Raw genomic sequence first — 26,246 nt, 5'->3', positions numbered from 1 at the left:
ATAAATCAGGAGGGAGAGACGCGGCGCAAATAAGCGAACCTGTCGACGTCGTTCAGCGCATCTGTGGCCACAGCTCTAATTATCTGCCCACGCCAGGATGCGCCGCGCGGCGCCGCTTCGCCAAAGCAGAGCAATGTTTCCGCCTGCTTGTCATTACCGCTCTCTTGACTGCTGGATGCAGACTCGCCGCCGCCTCAGCTCGCCCGCCGCGCAAGTTTCTCCGCCGTGCGCCTCCGTGTTTCGAAACACTGTTCAGGTGTGATCTTCCCCGCTTCTCCCTTTCTCCCATCTCGCCGCCCCTGCAGGAAGTGTACTGTATACTGTACATTACTATGCGAGCAGAGGGGCTGGAGGTCGGCGCAGCCCGGGACTGATCGCTCTCTTGACACCGCGCGCCTCTTCCTCTTCCTCGGACGCGTCTTGGAGGTACACAAGCTGCTGCTGCTCCGGATCTCCCTGGTAGTGCCATGTCCGCGCGAAAGACGTCGTTGACGGACAAGCAGGCTAAAAACGGCACGTCAAAATATGTGTTGGAGAGATGCGCCTCTATTAACGAGTACTATGATGTTGCCTTCAAGGTGTGTATTTCCGTTTTAAGTGTGTCGTTTTTCTGCATGTTCTTTTCTGGGTGTAGACGCCGCAATAAACGGGCATTAGGAGAATGTGCACTAGTGCTGGGGACCTTAAACTACCAGCTGATTTGGTTCCCCTTGTGTTATTATTGCCTTCGTTGACACCAAGTCAGCCAGCAGATGGTTGGGAAATCTTACTGATTCAAATATTTACCAAGGGTGTACTTGTTGCTTCTCTCCTGAATATTTGCTCGGAGACTCGAGCAGACAAGTGGGTGATCTTGTTTTTTTCGCATCTCTCATCTGACGTGTAATATTTTTAATCAAATGCAACTGAAATGATTGCATAATTGCTCGTCCTGCTGTTGCAATTATTGTTGATTGGTTTTTGGAGCGAGAGAGAGAGAGAGAGAGAGAGAGCGATGCATGCTGTAAATGCAGAGTTGGCAACGATCATTTTCTCTATTTATTAGAAAGCTGACGGTTTGTGGGCATGGGTCGGTGTGCGATTCTCACTGCACGATGACACTCATATTTAAAAATACGTATTGAAAAAGCTTTATTCCTACCGCTGCTGAAATAGCACAACATATTCGTTGTGACATTTGCGTGCTGATTTATTTTTACTTGAATTTTTACTCTCAGACAGAAGCAAAAATGGTCTAAAAAGTACTTATTTTTTGCTGTTCGGGTCTTTATGAAGTAATCAAAGCCTGCGCAAGGCATAAACAAACAGCTGCCCTCCAAACCGACAGGGGGAGCCCAAGAGTACTAGAATTCTCAATCAAGTCAGGTTTACAAATGTATTTCTTATTTAGGCTAACACATGTATGATAATTGCGCAAAACGAAATTTGTCATACCTTATATTTAAAATTTGACATGTAAATCAGCAAAAAGCGGCTGCATAAACTTCTTTTGTAGTAGCTAGCTCGCTAACATGCTTGTTAGATCTTGTTGAATAGATCTAACAAACATGTTTGGCCCAAGCGGATACCGCTCAGGCTGACCGCATGAATTTCTGGTTTGGAAACTACTTGTGCTCAGCTAAAACCACCGACGTGTGCAAACTGGTATTAGGTCATATATGGCTGTATACCCAGAGATGTCACGGTAACTTTGAGGAAGCTAGTTGTGCACTTCACGGCTCACCTCAACGCAAAAGAGGCATAACTACAGTAATTATTGCTAGAAAGTCATAAGAATTCCCCTTTCAGATCGACACAGCAAACATGTAAAAGGAGGTCATCATTTTCTCCATACCAGAATGCTGTGTGTGGTGGACGTCACCCTGAACACACCATCCATCCATTGAAGCTCGGTGGTGGCAGCATCATCCTGTGGAAACCTGATTGTATGGGACAGGGAAGCCCATACAATCAGAACCTAAATGAAATTGTTCAGATCAGACATATTTATGTCAATATGTCACCTGCACACAGGCAAATCTGTTGCCCATTATTCAGCCTATGTGGCTCAAATATTTCAGAAAATATATTTCAGAAGTGTTTTCTCCACCTTTTCATTTAGTGTAAACGTGGATTGATATTATCTTATAATTGTAAACTATAAAAATGTTTATGTTGTTTACTACAAAGTCACTTAAACACGGATGTTAATATTAGTTGAGCTGTGGGGAGTGTCGGCATTAAAATTCTTGAAATTTAATTCCTGTTTAAAATGGTTAATTAGTCGAGCTATCTGCACGTGTAGCCTGCAGCTGACTGATGAATGGACATGCAGCTGGTCACTTTTTGTCATAAAACACTCCAGTGGTTGGCACTCCACGTCTGTAGATGTTTTTCATAGTTTCCATAATTAAATCTCTGGTTGTGAGCTGGAATCTGTGATCTGAGGTCGTTCAGTGTGACACCGACGGCTCTCCTGACCAAAGATGACCTAAAATTGAAACTAATTGCTTGCTGTTTGTTCACTGATGAACTGATAACTGTCAAATCTTTCTGGGTGTTTCGATTGCAGCAAGAAATCCTAAACACAAACTGCGATGTCTTCAAATCCTGCAGGACTTTGAAGTCAGACAATTGGCAGCTTGTGCAACTTTCTGACGCTTTTTCATGAAACGTAACTTTTAAGAACTAGATAGGCACCAATCAGGCCTTTAACTGGCTAATATTGATTTCCAGTTTTCTGTAATGGCCTCACTGGCCACAGTCTATTTATTTTATTCTAAGAACTTTAAGGAATGAAAGAGAATATTGTAGAAAGTTGCTACATCTACTTAATTCCTAACTGAAAGTACAGATATTTTTGCCTGACACCAATCAATTAACCACAGATGAAATCTTGTCAATTTACTGAGCTAGTAGGCTAACTAATGAAAATATTTTTTTTCTTGTTAAATACACACACACAAAAAAAAACTCCCATCATTCAGACTTCTAGCTCAGCATGCGCTTTGTTGCCCATTTTTTAAGTTTTGTAAAGAGCTGATAAATATTAAAGTTGCATGAGTCAGGGTTTCCCTGTGTTTGCTTTTCTTTTGGGTTAAACCTGCTGATTCAGATCAGTTTTTTTCTGGGGTTATTGTACTTAAATGCTGCTGCATGGTCTTTAAAAGAGCTTTAATCTGACGGAAGGAATGGGAATGCCTCTCGGTGCAGGTTCCTGAGCTTTATCAGATTTTATTCCTTAAACTTGCATCAAAGTGCATGCCGTTGGCTGATGGATCTGAGTGATTGATCATTGCATCTCCACTGAAAATAGTGAGTTTTTTGTTTAGATTTATTTAATAGCTAGAGGAGAACAATCAAAAATTTTTAGTATTTAACCTTTCAGAGCCATGTAAGGAAAAATTGATTGATTTCAAACTTTGATCTATTGATCGGTGCATCTCTACTTAAGGCGCTGATGTAATTTGACCCTAGTAACCGACCCATGCCTGCTCCCAAACATTATAAACAAACTTGTGCAATTTAGTTAGTTCACAGTTGCTGCACATTCTGTTTAAATAATTTGAACCTGGTGTCGTAACATTCGTTCCACTGACCAGATGTGACCTGTGACCCTTCTCCTCTGCTGGCCGGGTGTCTCTAGGTGATGCTGCTCGGAGACTCTGCGGTGGGGAAGACGTGCGTTTTGGTGCGCTTTAAAGACGGCGCATTTCTGGGAGGAAACTTTATAGCCACCGTCGGAATAGACTTTAGGGTGAGAAACGATACATCTGACTTGTGTGAACCATCTTGTTATTCTTTGTGTGTGTGTGTGTGTGTGTGCGTGCACTTCCACTTATTAGTTTAATGAGGTAATTTCTTTTTCTTTAATGAAATCAACAAAAACAAGTGATCCCCCTGGCAGGAGTGCCATCGGCCCAATTAGCGCCTGTTTCCACGCGGAATGCTTCGTCACTCTGCGATGATAGCACCAAATGTACAAATCCTCTCGCCAATCAGTCAAGTTCACAGACCACTTGTGCTGCTAGGAGCTTTGGACGGCTTCGTAAATGTCTTGGCAGATGCCTGCGCACGTCTCTGTCTCCTGGAAAGATTGGCCGTGGCTCAGCTCGGCCCTGGAGGAGTCACCCTGCTGTCGGATGAGCTCCTACCTCGTCACACGCATCTGTTGCACAAAGAGACACGCCACACATGCGAACAAAGGCAGCGGCTGGTGGTGGATTTCAAGCAAATGACTACTGTGCCTCATCCTCGTCTGTGCAAGAGTGGGGAAAGAAAAAAAAAACAACAAACAAATGGGCGCCTGGGCCTCGAGCTTTGCTTCGCCTCCTGTCAAAAGAAAAACATGCGCAGTGATGGCAAGTCAAGTATAGGGGTGTTTGGTCTGAGAGGAAAGTGTGTTGCATTAGCCAAAGTGATGCTTAGTCTCTCAGCGGACACAAAAGAACATTGTCCGTGTCTGACATGTTTTTTTTTATTTTTATTTTTTAAATGCCTCAAAATGACACTTTTGCTTGTACAAAAGCAACAAGTTTCCGCTGAGACGCTCCGACGACGGAAAGGATGCTGGCTTACATTCATTAAAAACCATAATTATTCGATACCGTTCATTGAGAAAAAGTGGCTGAGGGGTGTAATTACCTTTCTGTCTCCATGCTTGTTCACAAGCAGGCCTCCGAAGCTGCTTGGTAACAAAGCAATTTGAGATAAACAGTTGAGTCAATATGTTGAGGATGTCCTCTTTGCATGGTTAGGCAGGCAAGGCTGGCAGCTTTTACATGCCGGTCTATTTTAGGCCTGCTTCCTTGTAGCAGTTTCTCAGCATGCAGGCTGCTTTCACGTCATAATTGGGGGGGGAGAGGGAAAAAAGAAAAGGAAAAAGGAAACCCATGGCAACTAATGCAAGGGTTGAAGCGTGTTCCCTCTGCCAAGGCTGAGGCTTCAGCTGGTGGCGGTGCTCGCTGTCGCCGACGGCTCGGCGCGCAACACTTAGCCTCAACGTCGTCATTGAGGTAGTTTGTTGCTGCGTTTCCTTGTTGAGCAAGTGGATGTTTGGCTTTTTTTTTGTGTGTGGGCTGTTAGTCATGACCTGTCACTGATAAGGTGCTCCAGGAAGTGCATTTTTTTTTTGCCTCACTTCCTTCTTGTAAGCAATTTTTTTTTTTTTTTCTGTTGTGGTTTTTACTTTGCTTCTTGGTTGCGACCGGTTTGGAGGTCATGACGACCAAGAGAAAGCACTGAGCTCTTTTGCACCTAAACCGTGGTGCATTTACAGCGCCGCACAAAGAATTCACACCCTTTGAGCTATATCACTTTTTTTTTTTTTGTTTGCAAGATTTTCTGCGGTAGACCAACACCAGTTAAAATCAAATTGTGAAGTCAAAGAAAAAGAATGCATGTGTTTTTTGTTTTTTTTTATTCTTGCACATAAAAATCACATAAAAACCTGTTTTAATCTGAGATGGCTAAATGAAATCCAGTTCAAAGCGATGCCATCAGAATTCATCTAATTAGTAAAAGGATGCAGCTGTTCTCCGAAGACCTCAGGGGTTTGCTGGAGAACAACAGAGAACAAACAACATCAGGAAGAGCAAAGGAGCACAGCAGGCAGGTCAGGGAGAAAGTTAAAGAAGAGTCGGGTTATGAAGCGACATCGCAAGCTCTGAGCAAATGTGGAAAAGACAAACACGGCAATCCACACTCTGTTGGTGACTCTAGAGGAGCTGCAGGAAAGGAAGTTCTGTTTCTGTATGACACCTTTTCAGCAACACAAAGTGCTTTCTGTGATTAAAAGGAAAATAAAACGACAAGAAAAAGAGCAAGAGAGAACGATGACGGGTGGAAAGACGGACAAATTTATGATGTTCTAGTTATTAATCAGGCAAGTCTAATCTGGTGGGTTTGTAGTCTTGATTTAAATGAATTGGTGCATCATCATTTTTGGAAGTTTATTGGAAGTTTATTGGAGATTTGTGGCATAGAAACTGAATGTTGCTTTCCCGTGTTTGATTCTGGTAATGGGGAAAGCAGAGCAGACTTGAACCAGAAAACCGGAGTCGTCTGAAAGGTTGACACAGTGACTCCTGGTCTATGATGTACTTTGGTTCTAAGCCGTTCAGTGATTTATAAACTAACAGAAGTATTTTAAAGTCTAAGGACTTTAGAACCCACCTTGTTGTGCTCTGTCTTCCTAGTTTTAGTCAGAACCCGAGCAGCAACGTTCTGGTTCAGCTGTAGGCTCACCTGTGAAGACACTATTGCAGTAATCAATGCGACTAAAGACGAACGCATGCATGAGTTTCTCTAGATCCAGTTGGGACATTAGACCTTTAATCCTCGAAAGGATTAATGTCCTTTCACATGAAGACAGTTAAAAGGTTAGACCTCTGAAGGTTGAGGTCTGAGTGCAACACTACACCCAGATTTGGGGCCTGTTTGCCTGCATCCAAAACTCTATGTGACAGAAAGCCACTATCACGGTGGGTACGTCAGGTCCACAGTGAAACTGGTGACTGGGAAGATGCTTAAAGGGAAATACAGGAAGATCCTGGAAAAATAAAATTTTTAGATGCTTTAAAAGATTTGAGGCCGGGACAGAAGTTCACCATCCAGCTCATGTGGCCTAGTTAAAGTCCATTCTTTTTCTTTTTTTGGTTTTTAAACATCTTGCATTAACAGTGAAAACCACAGGCTGCTTTGTGTTGGTCTGTTCCATCAAACCTCAACAGAACGCATCGAGGTTTGTGTTTGGGATGAAACGAAACCTGAAAAATCACAAGGGGTGCGAATACATTTACATAGCGCTGTACAGCAGTACGAAATCCTCATGCTCAAGAGTATCTCCGCTCTTCTCAGAGCGCCCGTCCACAACACTTTGGGGGTCGTACACGTTTCCAGACTTGCCTTGGGTCTGCAGGAAATCAGAGGGCACCCCCACAGGGCTGCAGGAAATTAACGGGGGAGTCCGTTGTTATGCTGCCAGCCGCCTTTCTCACTCTGCTGTAATTAAGTCTAATCCCGGGACCTTGTTATTGTGTGGGTGTTGCAAATTACTTTCTCTGCCAGCATTCAAAGCCACTTTTAGCCGCCTTGTCTCTCCTGCCGCACGCTGAGTCGCTGCGCTTTTTTAGCCCGCCCCGCAAAAACGCTTGTCAGCCGCTTCCGTGCCATTTTCCAAACATATGCCGGATTGTCTTTCACTCCCGCTCCCTCTTGTTTCCACAGAATAAAGTGGTGGATGTTGACAACCTGAAAGTCAAGCTGCAGGTGAGAGCGCTGTTATCTTTTTGCACCTTTCAGACCCTATCAGCTCATCTCGCTGATAGATTTGTGACCTAAGCTGAACACTCGTCCAAGCAGGGTGTCGCAGGAGCTAAATAAACACGTCAGTGTGAAACGTGCTTTAAATTGGTTCGCCCGGCTGCCATTTTTAATCCATTCCACCTAAGGCGCACACTACCCTCCCACCCCCTTTCATCATGACCCATTCATTCAACACTGAGTGGGAGGTGACAAAATTAGACTCCCTTCAGTAGCTCCTGTAAATCATCAGTTTCTCTTCCACACCTTTTTCACATGACATAGTAGCTGCTCTGGTAATAAATAGACTGACAGTAAATTTAGCCCCGAGAACAGAAAAGGAAAGTGAGATTTAAGAAGTCTGTGTTATCATTTTAGACGGACAGGGAAGCGGAATGTAATGAAATGAATCCTCCACACTTTAGCATAAAGGCCTTTTCCTCATAGATTTTTTTTTTCACTTTTTAATTACTATTAAGGCTGAATTTCCTGTCTTGTGAATAATCTGATCATTTGAATGGAATGTTCTCTTTTATTTCCTATTTTGAAGAAATTTTCAGGAAATTGGCCTCTGTAGTTTCTCCTTATTTATGCCAAAGTGAAACTAGAAGTGATAAATCACTAATTACTCCTTAATGCACAATGTAAAGTTTATTTTTGGAAAGCTTTAAATACTTTAGGTACGTTCATTTTACCATTAAATGGTGGTATTTGTATTTATAACAGCTGTGCTTTTGGAAAAAATATATATCTATTAACATGCTGTTTTAAAAAAAATAAAGTTGGAATAAAAGCGGACATTTCTGACATTTTAAGTCTGGGATCATGTTAATGTTATGAAAGCTGCATTTTTATCTTGTCTGCCAATGAAGAGGAAGGGCACTGTGTTTAAAAGTTATATTTAAAACAGTTGTATTTGTTAAACTTCTGTTTTGAGTAGTTTTATAATTTCTTCAGCTTTATGAAACACTAATATCAATAATCTTTGTAAAAATCTATCAGGTAATTGAGGAAGACTCAAAAATGTATGAACGACTACAGTTCAGTCACTTTCATTCATTTGTTCGATTTCCAACCAAAGGTTTAGAGTTTACAGTTTTTTTATTCTGCTGTGGTTTGCATATTTCATGTGTTTTTGTTTTTTTGTCAGGCGGCCATGGTGGTTAAGGGCTTACCACCTATTCTGAAAACAGATTAAGGAATAAATGTTTATTTGATTTCAGTCAGCCAGAATGCCTCTTCCTGAAACATTCAGAAAGCATTAATATTTCAGGATGAAGTTCACTTTTGATCTGAAAACCATAAAACAAATGATCTTCTATTGCAGAAGCAGAATCTCACAAACTACATTTTTAGAAATCAAACCTTTAATTTGAGAATAATTATTAACTTGGCAGAAAATCCTTTTTTATTTGCCAGACATATTTGATGTATTGCAACATATTTGTCTTCTGCTTTTACTTTCAAGTTCAATTTCACCTTAAATGATGTTATTTAGTGGCATATGTTTTTTTTCCCACTTGAAAACATGGGACATAAACCAAAAATATTAGATGGTGAAAAGAAAATACATCTATAAATAAAACGTCAGATATTAGGAATTACAAACTATTGGGGTGTTACATGTTTTGTGTTCCAGAGTCGTCAGATGGCTTAAATTAAAGAATATTCTTATTTTAAAATGGTCTAGTCAAAGTTCAGACTGAAATTTAATTGAGAATCTTTCCAAACACAAAGACTGCTGAGGCTTGTGGTAATAATTTGAAAAACAAAAAAAAAATCAAGAGGTATGAAAACTTCTGCCAAGCACTGCGCCAAAGTTAAGAATCCCTTTATATGGTATTTCTACTCTGCAGTGTGCATATCAGATTACATTTAGTAAAAAAAAAAAGGTCTCCTCAGACTATGATCTGCGCTTTCTTTACACTGCGCTTGTAGATCATTAATATTCCATGGTGATGCTTCGTCCCTGGGCTGGTTGGGATTAGCTGGGAGGTCTTTCCGTGTCGGATGCTGTGTAATTGTGCCGCTTGTTCTGCAGATCTGGGACACAGCTGGTCAGGAGAGATTCCGCAGTGTAACGCACGCCTACTACAGAGATGCCCAGGGTAACCTTTGCTGTTTATGTTCCACTTCTCCACGCCGAGCGTGAGCGTGTCGGTGATGGAGCAGCCAAAATTCACGCATGAATGAAGGCACTGACGGTAAAATCTGCTGTCCTCTTCTTATTCTTTTGCAGCGTTACTTCTACTTTATGATATCACCAACAAGCCATCATTTGACAACATCAGGGTAAGATGCCCCTTCCACCTCCTTTCCTTATCACCCTTCCCTCTCTGTTCATTTTTTATTTCTCCCCCTCCTGCTCCTAAATCTCACGCTGAACGATTCCGCCTCTCCACATGCAAAAGCCCCACCTGGGCCTGTAACTTTTCCTCTCAGACCTATTTAGAAATGAGGCGACGCTGTCGTCTGCCTGGCTACACGCTCCCCAGTTTCAGTAATGAAAAGCAATAAAAGCGCTCAAGGATAAGAATGACTCAGTGTTGGCATGATTGATAAGAGCGCGCTCACAATGCAGCGCAGCTCAGGAGAAGAGCGAGGAAAACAAGAAGAAGAAGAAGAAGAAGAAGGCGCATTCTTCAAGTGGTCCTTGTTTGTTTTGGTTACATCTCCTCTTCTTTCTGTACTTTTTGAAGGCTTGGCTGACTGAAATATTCGACTATGCCCAGAAGGATGTGGTCATCATGTTGCTCGGCAACAAGGTGAGCAAAGCTTCGTTTTCTTTTTATGTGCGTGTGTGTGTGTTTTCTAGACGATGGGAAGGATATTGGTTTCTTTAGCGCAGTTTTAACACACTCTTATCACATTCGGGCAGACATGTGAACGCCTTAAAAGGTGGAACATTTTTCCAGTGTGACACGAATGCCTAAAGGCAAACTGTGGTTTGCTTGTTCCAACACAAACATGGAAAACATGGGAAATGTGTCCTCAATAATGCAATTATGTGACAAAGCATTTCATAACACGCAAGTTTACGTCAGACAAAAATAATCAGAGTAAATACAAAAACTGTTTTCAAGGATAATTTCATTTATTAAGGGATTAAAACATATTTCACTCACCACACACATGCCTGATTACTCTAAAAGCAACACACCATGCCCCAATATAAAGGAATTTAGGAACAAATGAGAAATAAATGAACAGAAATCTACATAGGGTTACTAAACAAATTGAACCAAATTGTGTCCAAGTGGTGAAGCTCCTCTTCCAAAGTTACTCCATGAGCGGATCGACGACTCGTTAAGGAAGTCATTAAAAACCCACGGCAACATCCTATCCACTGCAGGCGTCATCTGCCTCAGGTAAGGTCAGAGTTGCTGACCTTACCTGTCAGTAAAAACCTCAAAGAGAGGACAGAAGTTTGTCAGCAAAGCTTAAGGCTTCTTGGGTTATGTTGCAAGACAATCATCCAAAACACGTCAACAAGTCCATCCAATTGTTTAAGAAACCTCAACAGTAAATGGTTTAAACTCATAAGATGCTTTTCTGTTCTTGCTAACGACTCAAAGCGTTTCATTCGCTCACGCTTGGACACCAGGACACAGATCAGTCAGGATTTTGGGGTTAGGTAGCTCATAACCCTTCATCACTTTCGAAGAGAAAGGCTTTGGATTGGCCTAGTGAAAGTCTGGATTTGAATCTGATAGAAATGTTGAGGCGGGAGATTAAGCAAAATACTGGTGCTCAAGATGTGGACAAATGAAATCTCTTAATGCCAAGAGAAGTGGCCTGTGATTCCTCCACTGCGAGGTAAAGGACCATCACAAACACTTGATGGAAGTCGATTCATTGAAGGATGGCACAACCATCGAAACAATTTCTTTTTCACAAAGGGCCACGTTAGTTTGGATTGGATTTTTCCCTTAATAAATACAACCACTGTTTTCAAAACTCCTTTCTTTAATCCAAGCAGGTTATCTTTGTCTGACATCACGGATTAAAGTGTGATTAAAAAACACAGACATGGCTTCATAACGGACTCTGTAACTTGCCCCCTCAGCGTTTTCCCCTTTTGCTTTAAACCTCTGTGATAACTTCTGCCCAGAGCAGGAAAAAAAAAAAAAAAAAAAAAAAGCACTTTAAAGACGGAAAAATCCTTTCCCTCATCTCAACCGGCAGTCACTGCTAATTTATCCAAAAAGCTCCCTCTGGTGGTTCAGAGAGGACTCATCAAAGGGTCGTGGGTGTCACGTAGCAGCAGCTCAGATCATTTGCTGTGAAAGCAGCAGGACTGGCGGCGGCGGCGGTCTGTGCGAGCCCTGCTCTTCTGCTGGGGGTGGAGCTGCTGACATCCCATCATTCCTGATGGAGCCGCGGCTCAGGCAGCCTGGCAGCCAGATAAGCAGGCTGACAGGGCGGTGCATCACTGTGGCAAATTTTCTGGTGAATCTGTGACCCTCTGACATGTTTCTCTCTCTCTCTCTCACACACAGTCAGACATGGCTGCAGAGAGGGTGGTGAAGATGGAGGAAGGAGAGAAGCTGGCCAAGGTAATGAAGGATGTCCTCTAAGTGCTTACATCCACATGGAAAACACTCCGCCGGTGCTCTCCTAATGTTTTTTCCGTTTTAGGAATACGGAGTGCCGTTTATGGAGACCAGTGCGAAGACTGGGGTCAACGTGGAGCTGGCTTTTCTCGCAATAGCAAAGTAAGTCCTCAATCCTACCGCAAAAACGTCTTGGCTTTAAAGTGTCATTTCTGATGGAAGAGCAGATTTGCTCGATCTTTCCTTTAAGTTTCTCATTTTGTCCTTTTGTTCAGTGATTGCTGAAAGAGTGATTATGCGCTTCTTTTTGATCAGCTTGCTGTGCTGCCATCAAGTGGTGACAACAAACTTTCCGTCCGAAATTGAGGCATTAAAATTCATGACGTCAAAAACGTGAGAGGATTTATTCAGGCGGTGCGACTTCAAGTCTAAGTCGGAGATTAATATCACCGTTTGCCGACTCGGCTGCTTTTAAAGTTGCAAACAGTTTCAGATAAGACACTTAACAATCAAATAAAAGTAATAAGCCTTACGCAGCTTGTTTCTACTGTTCTTGAGTTTTTCTGCTGCAAGCTGCCCCTCAAATGCATCACACTATATTATATTACAGCAGCGTCTGATCTTCCTTACATTTATTTACACCTCGGCAAAAAAAATCTTAACGTATTTTTAGGAGATTTTGTGAAGGTGCAACACAAAGTTTCTGGGTTTCTTACATCGCTTGTGGTAAACTGCAAAGTGGACGTTTCAGTGGCTTTCTGTCTATGTGCCACATTTCTACTAAGTGAGAGTTTGTCCTGTCAGTTGAGAAACTGCATCAAACTTTTCAGCATTCTGAGTTACAGCGGATCATTTGTCAGATGTGTCGATGCAACTTAACCCGTCCAGACTTCTCCATTCGTCTCCACGCATATCCGATACGCCAGTGGGCTAATCTACTGCTAAATGTTCTACAAATGTAAAATTTTTGTTTGTATTTATTTTTATTTAGTCAATTGTTCAGGGTGTCAGAAAACCCCTGTGAGAAATAAAATGTTGACATCCTACGAGATTAGGTAATCAGGTTGTTTGGTACTTACCCTGTTTAAAGTTCTATTAAAAGTATATCACTGAGGCGACTTTAAATTGTTTTATTATTACCAGATGAAACATTTCTCACTTCAAAAGCCCCATTAGCTCCGAACGACAGCATAACCCACGGTCACAAAGTTAATCTACCAACAGATTGCACTACGTTTTGCACCTTTCACTGCTCATTCTGGTGGGAAAATGAAATTTAAATTGACGGAGAATCATTTTTCACGCGGGTCAGACGACCATGTTTCGCATTTAGCGGGTTTGTATTTTAATCTCGCTCGTGCTCGCAGCCGACCTTCTCTGAGCTGACCTTGTTCTGTTCCTCTCGGGGATCCTCGTCGTTGCATTTTGTGCACGGACGCCGCCTCGTCCCCGTCTGACTCCGGCGTCGTCTAATCCAGCGTAATGGTTCTCAGCTAATTTGGTGTCGGCTGCTGTTGTCTCCTGTTAATGGGATTGGGTTTGTTTGAGAACTCCCACCTGGTGTCAGACGTTTTATGGTGTAATTTCTATTCCTTCTGTGGATGTCCTTCAAACTGAATGGCAAGAAATAATTTCTTTTTTTCTTCGCTTTTCCTTTTACAAGCCAGGTCGCTCTTGCTGCATAACAGCATGTTCAGTTTGGAAATGTCATTCAGACCAATAAAAATGGAGATTTATTGCTGGGTTTTTTTTATTTGCTTCATCAAACAACATAGACGGCTAAGAAAGACGGTGATTCGTTTTGAAATATTTATTTATTTAGAAAACATTTTTTAAATCTTGGCAATAAAATGCAGATCAGCAAAGACAGTAACATGTTTGATATGCAGAGCTTAGATTCTTTTAACATTTAATTCACCATTCCAAATACGCGATCAATCAGTAATTCAGCAAGAGGGCAAATACATTTTGCATAATGCTAAGAATTAATGTTATATAAATATTAATATATAACATTACTAATATTTGTATATTTATTATATACTAATTAATTTATGAGATTACCTATTTAAAAATGTATTAAATTATTTAAAAACTATTTTCTCTTCATTACTTTAAAACTATAATTTAGTTTTACTCTGGTTATTGTCTGATATTAAAAGGTTGTTTAATCTTTTTTTTTTTTTTTTTACATCTGAGCGTGACAAAAAAAAACAGAAGGAGAAGAAATGTGTAAGGAGCAGATGCTTCATCACAACACTGTTACTCTGGTGTGTGAGTCAGATTTTTCTATAACAAGACAAAACCGCAATCTGTCAAATGTGATTCAAACCGGCGTAGTCCAGTTGTCCTGATCCAGGGGACGTGTTCAAGACTCTGTAGAAGAATATTGTTTTTGACTGTATCTAATGAATCTCACGAGGCAAGCATGGGCATATTATATCTATCTTTCATTTTTATAAATAGTTTGAAACCATAAGGTTCAGTTTACAGTGCAGCAGCTCCTTTGTAAAATCAACCTGCTGGTGTAAAAACACAACCATTTTTTTCCTCATTGTTTGACAATGAGGTTCGATCAGATTGAACCTCATTTAAGTTTTAGGTCGGTTAGTGTTACGATAAATATTTATTTCTAAATCCCCAATGAATTACTTTTTTCTGTAAATCAGAGGTTTGCGTACACTAAGATTACTACATCTTTAAGCACTTGGAAGCTCAGCTTTGGATGTTTTTAAGGCAACACAAAGTGTTTTCTTTTTTCGGCATTATGGAGAAATATAAAAGAAATCGGAAAGAAAATGTGAACCTCCACAAATCTGGTTCACCCTTTGCTACAATTTCCAGATGCCTAAAGTTGTCTCATTCATCCACTGAAACAAATGTGTGCAAGTATGAACACAGAATCAAAATGTCCAACTATCATCCTGCTCAGGAATTCAATTCAATACAATTCAGTTTGAAATTTTTGATTAATCCCAAAAGGAAATTAAATGCTGTTGTAGCTCATTTAATAAAAAAAAAAAAGATGAACTCCTTCTTGAAGAAGCTTTAGAGGAGCTTGTGAGCCTGCAGAGCTGTGAAATACAGGGCAATGGCAGCATCATGTTGTGTTGGTGTCTTCCCAAAGCTGATGAAGAACGAATATTGAAGTGACATCTCAGCCAATAAATAAAACTCTATACATGCTGCCAAATTACTTGCAGAGTGGTGTAAGGATAACATCTTAGAGTGGCCATCTTAAAGTCTTGATATCAATATTTTCTCAGGGAAACATTTTGGGTGGGACTGAAAAGGTATGTATGGGAAATACGACGTATTAATCTGACTCAGTCACCAGTTCACACTGGAGGAATGGGCCAAATTCCAGCAAAGCACTTTGGAGAAGCATTCTAAACATATGGCATGCCAAAATGCAACTCTACCAAATACTAACGAGCGAACCTTTCTGACTTTTACAAAACTACTTAAAAATTGTAAGTAATTTTGGTAATCCTAACAGACCTAAATCAGAAAATGTTGTTTGCGTTTAAGCGTGGTCTTTAATTACGCAGACAGTATCAGCAATTTGGTGTTTTATCTGCGTCTGAGTCTCAGACAAAGGAGTCAAGAAGTGGAGTCTGGTTTTTAGTTTTTGTTCACAACTGAAGGCCATGAAAGTAATCAGTGAGTCATCATTTTATTACAGCTGGGAGATGTTTGATTCATCTGCATGTTACTGGAGGATGAGGTGAAAAAGGCTCTCACTGCACAGCGAAATTAAAATGTAAAAGAAAATGTGGTAGAGTAGTAAAAAGAAAACCATCTACTACACTTACAGGAAAAATAAACGGATAATTTCCAATATCTATAATGAAGAAAGAGCAGCCGATTCTGCAAGCCCCCTGGTCACCATAGATACTGTCTCAGGAGCGCTAACTTCACCTCTCCTTGCAACAGCAACCAATCCCGTAATGTGCCAGTCGCACAGCGTGCGTTTCGAACCGACTTGTTTGGCGACGACTTTTTTGTTTGGCATAAGAGACGAGAATCATTCCACACCAAGAGCTTCGTCTCCAGTGGGGCTTCATTAGATTGTGATTCGACAGAGTTTATAGTTTATTGTATGCAAAAATCCGCCTTTGGGCTTAAATGTAGGCGACGTGTCGTCTCCGTGTGATGTCAGTTTGAAGCACAAGCTGTGATAAACGATATTCCACCAGAGACATTTTGATCAAATCTCAATGCTTCTGCTCTCCTTTCTCCCCTCCTTCTTTTTTATGTTCTTGATTTGTTCGCCCTGTCTGTGCTCCATCCCACACATCCACCCCCTCTGCTTCTAACTTCCTGTCTCTGCCTCCCTCCCTCCCTCCCTTTCTCCTTATCCTTTTCTCTGTCAGGGAGCTGAAGCACAGAGCAACGCAGCTGCCAAATGAGCCCAAGTTCAAGCTTCACGACTACATCGAATCTCAGAAGCACAAGTCTGGCTGCTGCAGGCTCGGGTAGCAGAAGCCGAACGCCACGCAGAGAGACGGATAAAGGGTAGAGAAAGGATGGATGGAGGGAGGGAGGGAGGGAGGGATTGAAGATGGGGTCAAGGTAAAAAGAATAAAGATAAAATGTCAGCTCTCTCTTATGAAAAGCCAACACACACAACCCCTCCCGAGAGGCGGATGTTCTTCTGCGCAGAGCTTTTGGCTGAGTGGAAGCGAATCTGGACTTACTGCCATCCCTTTGCTGAAATGTGAATTTAAATAGTTTGTGTAATGTGTAGAATCGTTCGTGGTCTTTGTGGTGACAGTTGTATCAGAGTACAAATCAGGAGTAACAATCTGAAATGCTATACCCGTCTGCAGGGACTCCCTTGACAAGCGGCAGGTTTTCATGGACCATCAAAGCGACTGTTGATGTGGATATAGCATTTTATTTTATTTTTTACTTTTTTCTCTCTGTGTGAACTGAACCCCATCCTTCTGGCCTTACAGTCTCCATCTTCAGTCGAGAGCTCAGTCAGGTTGTAGCTAAATGGTCTACATCTGTTCACATCTGTACTGCTGTTAGGTAGAATAAAGCCAATATTTTGAGGGTAATTACCAACCTCGTGTCTGTCTGTACGTTCATATCGAGATGCTGTAGGTGTACCGTTCCAGTTGCAACTTCATGGATGTTAATGTCACATTTATTTAAGCATTTAATGATATTTTTAAATGTCCTTTTTTCTACGTGTGCCGCTTTTCCAGCATTAAACTTCAATGATTTTTCCAGAAAAGAAACGGAAGTTTAATTTACAGTCGTTCTCCAACTCACAGGGCGTCGAATTGATCATTCAACACTGAGGAAGACTTAAGTTTGATGGTGTCAAATTTTAGTCTACAATAATCTTTCAATACAATTAAGTTATTGGTTTCTAGAAAATGCTAGTTTTAGTGGTTAAATATTCCTAAGCACCATGAATAAGCTTCCTGTATAATTCTGGCTTAACATATGTCTTCTTTTCATAGCAGAACGAGCACAATTCAGTTAAATTGGTTGGTTTCTCAGGGCAAACCCAGCATAGGGACACAACTGTACATTTTCAACAGTGTAGAGCTACTTCTTTAGGTGAAGATAATTCAGGAATATTCATAATAGCCAGCTTTATCCATTTAAAATCCAGTTTTATCGTGAGTGTTGGATCGATGTCTTGTTTGAACGCCAAACTGTTACTAATATTCGACCATCTAGTTGTTGACTTTTAAGTAAAGTTGAGGAGTTTGGGCTTAGTCCTCCGTAATTATTCCCTGGACTCAAGTTAAAAATCTTGTAATTTCCTCCATTTTGTTCACTGGATTGCCTGGTTGCATTCATAGAGTAAGGGAGCCCCACAGGGTCAATTTGCAAGTAAACTGAGACTGATGTTTTTGTGTTTTGTTGTTCACCTTCTTGGTCCACACTAGTCTCTCTCCGAAGGCATCAAACCATCCAATGAAACGAACTCTGGTCTGCTTCAAGTGTACCAAACAGTGAAAGCGCCTGAGTGACCTCAATTTTTGCCCCATCTGACTATAAATCTGAAACGGTGCTGAAAGTCTAAAGGCCTCATGAAGAGTGATGCCCTCAAGCCTCCGTGTTCCCTGGGTTGTTTATTAACGTCCTAATGAATTTGGATCAAGTGGTTTAAAACCCGGGCACAACTTGTGATCCAACAGGACAATGATCTCAAACACACACCAAAAAACTGGGTCAGTGTCAGTAAACCGATCAATTTAAGTGAACTGTACTTATTCTGCTTTGAAGAGCATTCAGATATTCCACCTTAAGTTATATGTTGCACTGTCGGTCGATTCTGGAAGAACAGTTTCAAAGAAATCCTTAAAAGTGAAAGCTTACTGGGACTTTCATAGATTTCTAAGAGCATACAAACATCTTACTGGTGCTGTAGTTTCATCTCATATGAATAATAAAAAAAACCCCATACTCATAGAGTCCTACACGCCCCTCCAAGCATTATTGTGTCTCTTCTAATGATGGATGTTGTTGTTGAGGCTGTGCCAAGCTGTATTTGTTGATGCGCCACATTCTGTATTACTTTGTACTCTGTTCATTTTGAATGTTTGGTTGTCTCTCCCTCCTCGGAGGCGTCACAGTGATCACAAAGTGCCATTAAAGTGCTTTGTTATCGTACGAAAGATATAAAAAGTATATTTTGTAATGTATGTGATGTTGCCTTATTGAAGTCGGTCTTGTCTGTGCTGCTTTGTGTGTGTGTGTAAGTGTGTGTGTGCTGGTGAAACACTGGGTCCGCCCTGAACGGCAGGGTGTGTTGAGGTTAATGAGCCACAGTGTGGCAGCAGCTCCCTGTTCATTCTCCTCTGTGCAATAAATAAAAATTTACTACCGCAGGACAGATAATAAAAAATGTTGAATCTGAAATTAATAGTAAAAGTAATTTAAAAGGATGCTTTTTTTTTTTAATTGTGGTGTTTTTGCTAGCAGTGTGTTACTTTTTTTGCTTTTCTTTTTTCCTGTTTTTGAAGTTGCAGTGGGTGGAGTACACGCGTGTGATTCTCTGTGACACCTGTACTCGGCTGCCCACCTCGCCCCCTCATATCCATCCATAGCATGAGTCACTCTGCAGATGCAGGAATTAGTTTGTGCATTTCTTTGTTCTTTTCTGTAAAAAAAAAAAAAGGAATCAGTTGATAAGCACAAGAAAACAGCACTGAAGCTCTATCTGAAAGGAGAACAAGTGGAGAAACTCACTATGTACCACCTCCCAGAAATGACCCTTTCTGAATCACTCTAATGTGACTGGATATTTCTGAATGGTTACCAAAACACACAGACACTCAAACTTTCATCTCAGGGTTTTAAATAAAAAAATTAAAAAAAATCATTAAACCCCACACTGGCTTGAAAAAGCATCATCTCTGTTAATTGTGTGCTGAATCCCAAGTTTTCAACTAATGGTGTTTTTATAAACTTTAAAAAAAACTTATATTTGGTAGATTTAGTGATGGGCTCCATTTTCAAACAGATTATTTAATCTCTGTAAACATGTGTATAATTCGTCCATTAGGTGAAGGAAATTTAATATGCTGAATATATTATAGGGAAGAGTTTCATGGCTTGACAAAAGAAAAAAACAAACAAAAGCAGCCATAGATGGATACTCATCTGCTGCGTTGTCTAGTGACACCTTGACTAAATTATAAACACGTTTGTATTTTATAAATAGGGCGGAAAAGGAAGGGCTCGCCCTGGGCGCCATTCATGCATGAACCGCTACTGTTTCTGGATAGCCTCGGTTTGTATTCATCCACCCCCCCCCTCCTCCTCCTCTTTCACATAAAGCAGCAGCTGGGCTGTTCCGTGAACGCACCTCCCTCTTCCTCAGTGGCTTTCCCACTTCTGCAGCAGCAGCGAAACGCCTTTACAGCTGAGTGGGTTTAATCAAACTCAGTTCTGATCGTTGGACTCAACCAGGCGTCCTCGCAGTAACTTGTGTGAAAGTGAGGAGTAGAGAGTGGGACACTCACCAGCTCGGTTCTCTGTCCCCCTCCCCGCCCCTCTCACGGACTTATCTCCCCGACAGGACGGGGGCCGGGTGTTTTTAAGGGATACCGCTCAGTCTAAAACAAACACACCCTCCCCAGCAGCATCCTGAGAAGTCTCAGTCACTTCCACCGAGAGGGAGCAACAGGTTGAGCCGCGCTGTGAAGGCAGGAGAGAGAAGCTCACCATGCCGAGCAAAAGCCAGTATCTGCGCCCCCGGCTCTGCACGCTGCACAAGGGGGACAACGGCTACGGCTTCCACCTCCACGGGGAGAAGGGGAAGACGGGCCAGTTCATCCGCCTGGTGGAGCCCGACAGCCCGGCCGAGTCGTCGGGGCTCCGCGCCGGAGACCGGCTGGTGTTCGTGAACCGCGACGAGGTGGAGAGCGAGAGCCACCAGCAGGTCGTGTCCCGGATACGAGCCACCGCGGGCCCGCTGGAGCTCATAGTGGTGGACCCGGAGACGGAGCAGCTGCTGAAGAAGCACAACTTGAAGTGTCTGAAGGAGTACGTCTCCGAGGGGCTCCCCTTACCTCTAGAGGAGGAGGAGGAGGAGGAGGAAGGCGAGGAGGTGGCGGTGGAAGAGGAGAAGGAGGCAGAGGAGGAGAAGGAGAAGGAGGTAGTGGAGGAAAAGGAGAAGGAGGTAGTGGTGGAGGAGGAGGACGCGGAGGCAGACGGGACAGAAAACGGGGATGTGAAGGTGGCAGAGGTGGAAAATGAGGAGGAGGTGGAGGTGGCTGAGCAGGAACAGGAACAGGAGGAGACACCCAGGGAGCTCACTCCGGTCCCGGTGGTACCGAACAGGAACGGAGAAGTGCATCAACGGGTGGAGAAGAAGCTGAGCATCAGCTCCGAGAAGGTGAGTCGAATACAAAAATGTTCATCCTGCATCATGTCACAGCATCCACCTGCTGGCTGCTTTAATTAGGAAACGCCTGATTCCAAAGACTTGATTATCTTCAAGCTTTGATGAGAGCTGACAGGTTGGTCCATCCAGTAAGAGTCAGGTGGGGGTGCGGAGAAAGGGTGAGAAAACTCCGTCCTCCTGAGAAACAGAGACCCACTCTGTCAGTCTGCCTCCTCTGAGACAGTGGCGGCTGTTGCTTAAACAATGCCTTGGGCAGCCGCATGCCTCTGAGCCCCCACTACCCCACCCCACAAGAACCCACCCCCTTACAGTAACTTATAAATAAGCAGATTTTACTGTTCTGTAATCAACACTATCTCAATCTTAGCTGGTACAAAAGCTTAGAGAATGTTTTTTTTCATAACTTAAGAAAAAGGTTTCATGAACTTGAAATTGTGCTTTAAGGAATCTTTAAGAGTAAAGAGCTCAGATCTTCAAATCGGATGTCAGCTTTGGTGCCAATAGGTAACTGTGATGAACAATTTGGGTCCACTTGACAAGTTGTATTTTTTTTATATACATACATATGACGCTCATCATATTTGTGTCCCCCTGAATGTGCCACCCTGGGTGGTTAGCCATACAACACTCATACAACAAATATTCCCATTTCACAGAGGAATCGCCTGCAAATAAAAGATGTTCTGGATTCTGACACATTTAGGTTAATCGTCAAGTCAAATGAAAACAAGCAGAGTAAAGTTAAGGAGAATAAAAAACAAAACTTCAGATTCTGCTGACTATAGCAAATTGACTTCGCCAAACAGCAGGGAACAATTTGGTTCTGTTTATTTAATCTTCACACAATGAATCCCTTTACTTGATTTTGTTTTACCCTTTCATCTTTGCCTGCTAAACATTATGGGGGAAATTTTTATTTTTTTTCCTCAGCCACTTGTCTCTGTCCCCTTTTCTTTTCTGTGAGTGTGTGCGTGTGTGTGAGGCTGTGTTTCACTCGAAGCACTTGAGAAGACGCTCCAGTCGAGGACAGCTGTGGCCCCTCGCTGAGCTTTGCTGGATGTTTACCCCGGAGGCTGTTTCTGTCTGTGTCCAAATAACGCTCATCCTCAGAGAGGCAGAAAAACGCTAAATTAAACCCGTTAACGCTGCTTTTATTGTATATTCTGCAAACTGAACCTTAAACGGTTCCCACTGTGCTGCAGGAGCCTGATAAAACGTGGAAAATGTTAAGAATAAAGACACTTGGGAATCAACCTTGTTGAGAAGATGCTTTGATATTTTTAAAAGTTGATTTGCTTTTTGTTTTTTTTGCTTGATGAATTTCCAAAAAATATATATTCATGAATGTTGCAATCTTCTCGGATATTATAGAGAAATCTAAAGAGGACTGCATGTGAGTTAGTTTTTTTTAAGATCTTGTTTTTATGAAATACAGGAGGAGGAGATCTGCCGTTTCCCCTCATTTGTATCATTTATCCGTCAGTGATGAGAGTTGCATTAATATCCTGCAGAGAAATCATCTTATTTTTTTCTCACCCTATAAAACTGTAGAGAAAATGTGAATCTGTGAGGTTGTGCGTGTTTTCTCAGAAAAGCATCCAAAAACCTGATGGGACTAGAATTTTTTTTCTTTTTTAAAGTGATGACTAAAACCATTCTTAGAAATCCCCTACCTGATAAATTGGTGCAAACGTCAGCTGCTGTTTTATGTTGAACTGGAGAATGTCTTTTTCGCTCCTGCCAGATGTTTAAAACATAAAAAAAAACAAAGACACAGCAACCATTGTTTTTTAAGTTTAATGCAAATATGTTTATTGAATGAATCTTAAAAGCAGAATCCCCTGCTGCTTTACATTCGTCTTAGTTCATAACAACAATATAATGACAGCTTTGGGTTTTCCGGTGCAGGCAGTTCCATTTGGATTCATGTTTCTGGTATTTAAAAGATTTTTTTTCCTCTCTCTGTCTCTCTCTCTCTCTCTCTCTCTCTCCTTCTCACATGAAAATAGCAACTGCCCACGCTTGTTTGTGCTCCGCACTTGAGCATTGCTGGGTTATGTTGTTTGTCCTACGAATACACAGCAATTGTTCTTGTGTTTACTCCCGATACTCTCCACAGATGGCCTAATGGAGCTGCGGCAGTTCACTTGAGTCTGGCACGCAACCTAAGGGGGAAGCAGCGTCGAGGCAAAAACAATGGCGCTCCCCAACAAAGTCATTTTCAAGCGTTGGGGGTTTTAATTCAGCAGCTTCCCATCGCCACAACCTAGCCAAAGAAATGAGACCCTGAGTAAATAATGTTGAGCAGCAAACCCAGTTGGGAATTCTCTTTGCGTTAAAGATGATTTTCCGTCGACATCGGAGCACATCGTGGTGAAAATTAGACTCTAGAGACGCCTTCAAGTCTCTCGTCTCTGCTTTGCAAGGCCACCTCGAGGCGCATGTTGCGTTAACTCAACTGTTTCTGGAATTTTCTTCCTGCATCCTGTCTGGCATTCCTGTGTCCAAGCCCTGTCGCTCAGCCAGTGGCACACACACACACACACACACACATACACACATACATGCATACATAGAGAGAGAGAGAGAGAGAGAGAAACACACACACACTGATCTCATACACCCCAGGCACACTCCGCTCCGGTTCAGCAGTCGAACTCTGTTTCTCTGATCTCACCTTTTTACTTTTTTATTTTATTTTTTCGCGGCCCGAACTTTGTGTGTGTACTCTCTCTCTGGAAGCTGAGGAGGCTAAAGCTTTGCGGTTGCCACGGCAACGACGTGTTGAACGCGCGCACACGTGCTTGCAGGCCTTGTGAAAGTGTGCGCGAGGACGGAGGTAGGTGGAAGTGAGAACGTGTAAAAGAAGGGAGGTGTGAAAAGAATGGATGAGCAGTGATTAAGGGTCAGAAACGTTCAGCTCGCCCCGGGAGAACAGAGTCCGCTATCGTCACTGCAGAGCGGAAAAACAGACCAAAGCACATCGGCCGTTCCAAAGGTCATTGCTCTGTTTACCACGCTGTAAAATTTTTACTCTGTCATCAGGCAGGAAAGTGCCTGGAGGATGTAGCCTCCGCCATTACTAAAAATATTGGGCATAAGGGTAAAATACATAGAAATTGGAACGCAAAAGTTGAATCATGTAGTCAAGTACAATATTTAACTATTTAAATGCTTAAAAGATAAGGGTACTTTATGAATGCTCATGCCAAATTTATTTATATCGGCGTGTGTCTAGGCAACAAAATATTCTAGCAGCACAAGAATAAATGATTGGTTGCAAAGGAAAAAAAGCATAAAGCGTCCCAGAAACTGAGATATTCTGAGCAGGGGGTGATTGTTGGGTACAGTCCAGGAAATTAACGATGACAAAAATATGCTGTAATTCACATATTATTATGAAAATATTTAGACAGTGTAGATATCTGAAAGTGGTAGTTTATGTTTTTGAAGTGGAGTTATGCAGAGAATTTATCAGCAGTCGGTGTCTGACCTGCAGTAAAATGGTACTTGCCTTATTTTGGAGAAACATAAACAATGTTGGATTTAATTTGAAGTCAGAACTTCAAAATGTGTATCACTAAACATCTAAAGTTAGTTAATATTTGAAAAAATGAATTAATACATGCTCACAAATAGAGGTTATACAGCATCATGGTTGCTTCTGGTTTAATACTAATGGTAGATGTAAATGATCTTGCAATAAATAATTTATACCTGCAAGATATTGACTGGTTTTTCAAGGTAACCCCACATAAATCAAATCAGCTGGCATTTCCCTTTAAAAACAAGAAAAGAGCAGTATTTAATGCTGAAGACCATCAATGGAGCCAAAGAGAGCAAAATAAGGACCCAAACATGAAAACTTTTACCCTGAAATAATGCATATTTAGACAAAATCAAACCTTTAGAGAATCCAGGCATTCACATTAGTCTGAGTTGGTACAAAATAGGTAACTTTCACATCTTTTACTGCAAAAGTTAATTTCTGACAGAGCTTGAATATTAAAAAGAGAAACATTCTTCATTGACAACACTTTTGTTAACGCACCTTTTTGCCTGTTTAGGGTGGTGTATTATGTACAGCCTTTAATACACAATGTTTTCAAAGTATTGTGTGCAGCACTATTTTTTTCTTCCAGAAAAGCAGTTTCACAAAAACCGGGTGGGAGTAAATTTAGTTTGTTATGTAACTTGCAGCTGATAAGGCGGTTGTTGCACCTACCGGGGTTAGAGAAACGATTAACTATGTAGTTTTAAGCAAAATCAATGAGTTCACGACTGCTGAATCGTGTGTTTTCTCTTAGTCATTGGTGGCAGCATTTGCAAATAAATAATCATCCAAATGAGCAACGTTGCATTTTAAATTGTACATTTGGACCAAATTTAGCCATTTCCAAAAAAAAAGAAACGGTGCCTATGATTCAGATCGCAGAAACGGGGTGTGATGTGTTATTTTGGAAGCTCCCCTCTTCACCACCGGCTGCTTTCACAAGCTTGTCTTTAAACTGTAATTACAGAAGAGGAAGAGCACTTGTGTCAGATGAAATTGGCTGTGTCTAGATGAAATCTCAAAAGCAGGGAGGCGTTTCTAAGTTTATGTCTTTGTGTGTGTGTTTGGAATTCTGCAGCTCCTAGACGCCACACACACACACATACACACACACACACACGAGGTTGAGTTTGTGTCAAAGTGCCCTCTGTTTGCCATTTCTTCTCTCTAATCTGATTCCTATAAAAGCTGCTTATTAAAGAGCCTGGAACCGACGTGTCACCAGTCACGCCTGACACAGTTTTACTCTCACTTTATTTGGAAACCTGTGCAGAACGGCTTGTGAGAGGAGATTTAGTTTAGATTTTTATGCCCAAAGCATTAGAGATTACATTCATGTGAGGTTTTGTCGGGTTGTGTAGGACAGCTGTGACTCATGTGAGGAATATTTTAACCGTCTAAAGCTTCCAAACACGTTTCCAGTTTCTTAAATTTCTGGGTTTTTTTTCCAACATTAAGGTTCTTCATCAAAGTGTTTTGCAAATGTATTCATACGCCGTGGCATTGTGTGTATCTGATTGAGATTTTTCAATCTATCAGTTTTTTTGTCTGATAGACCAACACAGTGTACCACATTAATGTAAAGTTAAATAAAAAACTTGCATTGGTTGCCAATTTTCTTTAGCAGAAAAAAATCTGAAAAGTGTGGTGTGTATTTGTCTAAGGAGTCAAAATCACCTCAATCAATCAATCAATCAATCACATTTTATTTGTATAGCACATTTCAGCAGCAAGGCATTTCAAGGTGCTTTACATAATTAAAGAAAAAATAAAAAACCGCATGTGACATTGAATAAACGGTAAGAAAGAGAAAGATTTTGAAAAAAAAAATGCATCCGTAGATCTTCTGACGGCATGTCAGACTGAGTGGTTTGACTAAGCATCTGTGGATATCGGTTATTTCTGGGTCTTGCAGACTCTACTGGTGGAAAGAGAACCTCCAACCAAAGCTTAATCTTTTGCAGCCTCTTATAAAGTTTCT

The 26,246-nt window shown here is 41.5% G+C and overlaps 2 protein-coding genes across 2 annotated transcripts in view; both read left to right on the top strand.

Moving 5' to 3' along the window:
* Positions 1–147: 147 nt before the first annotated feature.
* LOC103469118 (ras-related protein Rab-37-like) lies at positions 148–16,468 on the top strand. Its single transcript, XM_008416630.2, has 9 exons — positions 148–578; positions 3,626–3,736; positions 7,207–7,248; positions 9,323–9,389; positions 9,521–9,573; positions 9,981–10,046; positions 11,781–11,837; positions 11,920–11,996; positions 16,211–16,468. Exons 1-9 carry the CDS (start codon positions 468–470, stop codon positions 16,314–16,316), a joined length of 690 nt encoding a protein of 229 aa, XP_008414852.1. The 5' UTR covers positions 148–467; the 3' UTR covers positions 16,317–16,468.
* A 3,193-nt stretch (positions 16,469–19,661) lies between these two features.
* The window catches only part of LOC103469117 (Na(+)/H(+) exchange regulatory cofactor NHE-RF1-like), a 23,724-nt gene continuing 17,139 nt past the window's right edge, over positions 19,662–26,246 (top strand). Inside the window, exon 1 of the mRNA XM_008416629.2 lies at positions 19,662–20,703. Within this exon, the coding sequence (XP_008414851.1) occupies positions 20,032–20,703 (672 nt within the window). The 5' untranslated portion in view covers positions 19,662–20,031. The remainder of the gene's footprint in view (positions 20,704–26,246) is intronic.

The sequence above is a fragment of the Poecilia reticulata genome, linkage group LG8 (genome assembly GCF_000633615.1).
Source record: "Poecilia reticulata strain Guanapo linkage group LG8, Guppy_female_1.0+MT, whole genome shotgun sequence".
NCBI lineage: Eukaryota > Metazoa > Chordata > Actinopteri > Cyprinodontiformes > Poeciliidae > Poecilia > Poecilia reticulata.
This window is presented reverse-complemented; position numbering and strand designations above follow the sequence as displayed.

Coding starts and splice junctions, on each gene's coding strand:
- LOC103469118 (XM_008416630.2), top strand. CDS start 468: ATGTCCGCGCGAAAGACGTCGTTGACGGACAAGCAGGCTAAAAACGGC. Junction 579..3,625: donor ACTATGATGTTGCCTTCAAG/GTGTGTATTTCC, acceptor GGGTGTCTCTAG/GTGATGCTGCTCGGAGACTC. Junction 9,574..9,980: donor CATCATTTGACAACATCAGG/GTAAGATGCCCC, acceptor TACTTTTTGAAG/GCTTGGCTGACTGAAATATT.